Below are 6,447 nucleotides of genomic sequence, written 5' to 3' on the forward strand. Positions count from 1 at the left end.
TTAAAGAAGATTCAGAATTTTTTAGTTCCCATAGGCATGGCCTGCTTTGACTTGTAACCCACAAAGCGGAGATTCTGTGCAGTAATCAAAGTGCTTTATATTTGCGCATCACCAGATTTCAAGATACTTAAAAGATAAATCTCTGTGGAATCTTTTAATAGTTTTGGGGTAATTCTGGGAAAACTGTTGAGACTTATCCTTCTTGCCCAGTTCTTTGAAACTGTATCCCGTTCAGTCATAGGTAGATTCTCTTACTGAAACTGTGGAGTGTCCAAAGCACATTTAAAGACACTCACTAGATTGGATTAGTGGAAAGGTAAATAATACTTCTGCCTGAAGTGATCTCAAGTCGTTGTTACTTTTTTTTTTTCTCCTCCCCCTCAGATACGGTATGGATCACTGAAATACAGAGTAAAGAAGAGAACTGCTGTTTACTTCTAGGTGTATTGCACAATGCCTGCGAGACAAACTGCTGTATAATAATAACTTGAATTCGGTGTGTCAAGGATCTGTATATGATTCTTAGAATGAGTATATATGAATAGATATGGTAGGACTTGGTTTTATGAACCTAAGTGGTCAGATAAAGTATTACTCTGCTTTTCTGTAATTGCTTATTGTTTAGACTTAAATCTGGAAAAGTTACAGTATGAATTTCAGCACTCCTTAAACAGGAGTTAAATGAGTAACAGGAAGCAGCTTTTTTTCAGAGGAACTGAACAGGTCAAAATAATTACAATTCCAATTGAATTAGCAGAAGCTGTAAGTATTTGGAACTTGTGAAAAGTGAACCCATAGTCAGTCCCCAAGTTTACGTGAAAATATAGGTATACTTGAAATATTTTTCTGAACTACAGTTCGTGAAAAGCCTTTGTGTAATTTAAAAACGTACAGTTTAATAAAGGACAGTAGATGGTGGGGAAGGGAAGACGAAGTTGATACGGTACATCCTTAAGACCATCTTCTTGCATCGTATTGCCAAGCTTAACAAACATATATAATACTAATAGGTGCAAACTAGGGGGTACACATAGCACTGTATGCAAAACTGTATAGTTTTGCACACTTACTGATTTATAGCTGCACATGTCATTTTAGTGACTTCTTAGGTAGGTTAGACTTATCTTTTGAATGCCAGCAATTCTTGTATTCGATTATCTCTTTTTAATTTATCATGATTACTTAAGTACGCTAAGTATGCTGTAGATAATTGCTACTAACACTTAACGATATTATCAGGTGCCTTTCTATGTATACAAGGCTGTGTGTTTTTTTTGTCTGTGGTTTGGTCTTTTGTTTTCTTCTTCTTTTTTGTTGTTGTTTTGTGTCTTTATTTCTCCTTCACCTAGAGAGATGTAACATGATTTAAGTCAACTTTTGGTTAAAATTGTGGTAAGTAAAACTTGTTAGTAATACCAGTGATAGACCTCAGGGATCTGATCAGCCCATCAGTTGTGTATTTTAAGTCATGCTGACACAAAGGCATGTGTGATAGCTTATTCAGGCCCTGGTTTGGTTTTGCTCTGCATTGCTTTAAGAATGTGTGTGTGTGTGTGTGTGTATAAATATATATATAAAAGAACATGTATGTGTGTATATTTCATATCATGTGTAGATTCTAAAATTGGCTGTGTACTACTTTCTTCTATTGCTGAAGTTGTTACTAAAATATTTACATACAAATAGCTTTTTATAAAGGTCTAGCTGATTTAGTCAGCCATTTTATAACCTAGAGTCCTATGGCATAACTGTTTGCACAGGGACTAATTTTGAAATGTCATTCAAGGCAGGGACTTGTCAAAATGACTATTTGAGTCCCCTTTGATTCTATTTTCTGCAATTCTGAGAATTAGGCTGTTTTAGTTTTCTTTCTACTCTGGATTTAGGGAGAAAACACCCACTTTCTGTAGATAGTATTTTATTACTTGGCATGGGGAGAGGTGGTTTTACTTTTCTTGAAGAGAAAATGGCGTGCGATTCCCTCTTAGCCTTGGATCTTGGACTTCAATCCTTAGACCTTCCCCCAGGTGTGACGGTCTACTGCAGCGCTTCTGAAGGTATTCTTAAACCTTGGGCTTGCTGCAGTTCTTTTTCTTGTATGTATATGACATCTATAGCAGGTGTCCTGCTGTTAGGCACTTCATGACCAGTTAATGTACACTGGCGTTAGAAGTAGCCTGCCGTAGGCTTTGGGCCAGGGTTTGAACTGTATGGATAAAAATGCAGCTGGTCTGTGTTGGCATTGCGTTCCTCGCTATTGTAGGCGTTTGTAAGCCAAGTGCAAAGCCCTGGTCAGGTATAACAGTACCGATGGCACGGTGCTTTTAGCGTCTCCGAGGAAGCTAAATGCTTTAGTCAGAAGTTGCAACAGTCCATACGTGATTAAACGGCCAAAGCTTGCATCCCTGTACTGGAAAATGCGGTTTCGTATGGTAAGACAGGAAGGCTGCTCTCTCCCAAATGAGTAGAGGGCAAAAATCCCATCCTCTAACCTAAACTGCAACTTGTGATCGAGCTTTTACAGGGAGCTGTTGTCTGGGGGGGAGGCAGTGGTCAGAAAGGAGCTTCTCCCCCAGGCCTGTTTCATCACTTGTGCCCCAGGGATGTCTCTGCTTCTCACCCGTTTCCCTGAACGCACAGAAAGGCTGGCTTGTGTTGTGAGGTATGTAAGACGTCAGAGGAAACAGGCTTTTGTATCTGTGTCTCACCCTCTCTGAAAATTAGACTAAGCTGGCCCTTGGGTGGAATCTCTAAATCTCACTCTCCAGTTGAGCATCCTCCTCGAGCATTTGCTGCCACATCTTGGCTTTAACTCATCATGTTTATTTTATCGGCAATAAAACTGTCATCTTCCTACAAACCAGAATCCTGCATGAAGGAGCAGGGTAAGCCCTTCTTTCAGAATTACAGTTCCTGTTACAGGCCCGTGTAGATCCTGCTTTGGGGGTCGTGTGCTTTTCGCATTTCCAAGGCTAGAAGTCATTCGAGTAGTTTAGGCTCTACCACGCTCGTGGTCAGTAAGTTGCTCGACATGCCACTATGTACTGGAGGCTGTAACTTCCAGCAGACTTAACTTGCTAATTAAGCAGTGACAAAGGCTAAATAAATTCTCCTTTTTCTGAACGATGCATGACACTGGGAAAGCTAGCAGTGTTATTCATATTCATTACTTTTTCCATATGAATGTCCTTGTGTTCTCTCAGATACTGTCTTAAGTGATAAAACTTCCCGTGTTGTCCTAGCTGGCTTTTTCAGCCTAACATTCAACCATAAAATTCTTTCCTTGACAGCTTGATTTTGCTCTTTGAATTTATCCTGAAACTGGTTCACTGTATGATCTTAATTCCCACCCCCCCGCCTTGCTGTTCATGGTCAGCTGGTGCTTGGTAGGGCACAATGGCGTGATTAGCTTTCATCCCAACAATACGTGTTTCTTTCTGCTTGTGGAATTCAGTTGAGTTTGGTTTTGATATATCGCATAATCTTGTTAAACTTTGTGTACAGGGAATTTTTAAACTTTTTTGCCTTAGCAACTGCAGAAGTGATCTGTCTAGCTCTTGCCAGTAAACTTCTTGGGGAAAAAAATTAAAAAAAATTGAACATTCTTTTTGGTTTTGAAACGTAAAGAGTAGAACATGTCAAATTACATCATCTTATGAATAAAGCGTTTCCTGAGAACTGACTGACTGCCACCAACAGGATCGCTAATATAGTTAAAGGAAAACTTAGAGAGAGGTTAAAGGCACTTTAAAAAGAGAGTATGTATGTCGTGTTAAATCGTGTAAAGGTTTCAGGCCTTTCCAAAATGTAGCTGGACTGACTCAGATTTCTTAGCAAGAGCCTACTGTACGTGTTAAAATACACAGTTTGAGATGAGGATTCAATTGATGGCCTCAGCTGCAAATAAGTTTAGGTCAGACTGATTACAAGGTAATTGCCAATACTAGCTACTTAATGCTAATTGCTTTGCTATGTGAAAGTAAGTGAATATTATCCAAGACACTTTTTGCAAACCATAATGAATTTTAAAATGAACAGAGGATAATTTGGTTAAATGGAGCGGTGGAGTAAATGCTAGATGCATTTTACACGCTGTTCATGACAAAAGATGTGTTTTATTTTTGGTGTTGCTTTTATTAATAGAAAGTTGGTATTTTTAAGTATTTTTCTACAAACGTGTATGTGCAAAGGCAATACTGTAACATTTTTCAAGAACTCGTATTTTTAAATGCTACAGACCAGAGACTGTCTACATTGAGACTGAAGTTAGTAGCTTTACAAAAATGCAATGTAAGCTTTAATTTTTATATTGTAATAATAACTTGCTGTCAACTTGTTTACATATTTGTAGGAGGGAAAGCTTCATTATTCATTGACTTATCTTGATAATATCTTTAATAAATGCTGCTTTGAGCAGGATGCAGTGGATATTTTATTATCTGAATTATGATTAACAAACCGGTCGCTATGTAATCCGTATTCTGTTATTTATTATAATGATTCCAGTGCTGAAACAACCAATCTGAATTGTGAAGAGACTTTTAAAACCGTTCAAAGTATGGTTAAACTGTCACTGAGGTTTTGCCATGGAGCCCAATGCTGATTTAGACTTGATGAAACTTGCCTTGTTAAAGGCAACTTGAAAGTGCTGTAGTGTTACCTATTTGATTAGATGCTAAGTTTGTAGTAAACTCCAAGTAAGATGCTTAGTCTCCCAAAAGAGTACGGCTTCCTGGGGAACGGTTGGATTTTTTTCTTCTTTTTTAAATTAAACCACTCCTAACAGTAGCCTTTTTTTTTTTTTTTTTTTTAATTGATATAGCTTTACTGTTGTTTGTGCCAGCAAACATTTTGTTTTGTACTTCCCCATCAGAATTCTTCTGGTAACCCAGAGAAGGAGCTGCATAGGTAAACTTGGGCTTTCCCTTTTTCGAACCTCCCTTCAAGTAAGCTGTTAACGCCCCTAGCAAAACCCAAGCAAAACCCCTCCATAGCCATGTTTTCTGGACCTTTTTTTGCAAGGCTTCCTGACTTACTGCCTCAAAAGGAAGTAATTTCTTGATCGGATTGAGGAGAAAGACTTAAAAAACCTACTATTTATTGCTACGGTCTTGTAAGCATTATGAAAATACATCCCCAGAAGCACAGACTGACTGTAAGGGACCTCGCAGTGATTCAGTTCCTGATGTCAGAACAGTTCATGTCGTACAAAACCCCGACCTACTGAAGAAATTGTGGATGTCAGAAAACAATGCCGATTCCACACACCCCACCCCCCTCCTTGATTTGTTCAACTAATGTTTAACGGGAACATTTGTGGATGTGAGCTAAAAGCTGTCTTCTTGCTGTTGTAACATTATGCTGGTGAGACCTGCTCTGGGGATGATTGATTCCAAAATGGTGCTGGTGCAGATGTCCTAGGCCGCAAGATGAAACTGATGGAGTGATGGTGAAGGTTCTTGGGGGCTCTTTTTAAATTTTTTTTTAAGAGACCTTAAGCATTGTGTATCTTCCACACTAACATGGGAAAAACATCATTGAACGTGAGGGGGAACCTAACACGTCTTGTAAAATCAGTAGACTTCCGAAATTGTTTCCATCCTTTCTGTAGATCTATTCAGGAACAGAACGGGAGCCTTTCTTACGCCTGCCTGCCTTATCCAGGGTTCAACCACAGATCACTCTGCTTGGACTAGGGTAGGAATCATGAAAGCAGCTGGAGCAGAGTCTATAAGGACTTCAGGCACAGCCTAGGATTTCACTGCTCTCTGCTAACGTACGGCGACTACATGAATAAGGAAGCTCAGAAATTATTTCAGAAGTCCTTTTTATCCGCGCTGTCACAGTTCCAAGGTAAGCAGCACTTTGACCCTCACTTGGCTCTTCCTGGGCAACGTCTACCCACTGCGCTGCATGGCGCTCGCTGCCTGCTCCCTGAGCTCTGCCATCCCCTCCAGGCCTTCCACCACTTTCAGTAAGAATACTAAGGGGAGGTTGTCCTAACTTAACTGCCTCCAAAGAAATAATTTCTTGATATGGTTAACAGGGGAGAAAGCCTACAAAAAAAAAAAAAAAAACCAACAAGAAACGCGTACCACCACCACCAACCTCCCAAAGCAAAACAAGCCCCCGTATAAAGCTAGCGTAATAATAAAGCTGCATCCTTAAATGTAATGCTAGGAAACACGGCGGCATAACCACGGGTATGACAGCCTGGAGGGAATTACACCAAGGGCGGCCACTCGCCGTGCTTTTGCCAGAGCCCTTTTCCCCTGGCCTGATTAATTATAGTTAATGTCTCTATTCTTAATCCTAGAATTGCCAGCTGAGCTGGAGTTTCGCGTTACCCACAGGACCAGGAGCTTTTAGGTGGCACTCTGCGCATGAGATGAAAGCCGGAGGACGAAGAGAGTGTTTATGGCAGTTCAGTTTGTCGTATTGACTGGG

At 39.9% G+C, this 6,447-nt stretch overlaps 1 protein-coding gene across 1 annotated transcript in view; it reads left to right on the top strand.

Annotated features, from left to right (window-relative positions):
- REEP3 (receptor accessory protein 3) overlaps window positions 1-4,428 on the top strand; it is a 42,734-nt gene extending 38,306 nt beyond the window's left edge. Inside the window, exon 8 of the mRNA XM_037399766.1 lies at window positions 385-4,428. Within this exon, the coding sequence (XP_037255663.1) occupies window positions 385-441 (57 nt within the window). The 3' untranslated portion in view covers window positions 442-4,428. The remainder of the gene's footprint in view (window positions 1-384) is intronic.
- The last annotated feature ends 2,019 nt before the right edge of the window (window positions 4,429-6,447 follow it).

Source organism: Falco rusticolus, chromosome 9 (assembly GCF_015220075.1).
Source record: "Falco rusticolus isolate bFalRus1 chromosome 9, bFalRus1.pri, whole genome shotgun sequence".
Taxonomy (NCBI): domain Eukaryota; kingdom Metazoa; phylum Chordata; class Aves; order Falconiformes; family Falconidae; genus Falco; species Falco rusticolus.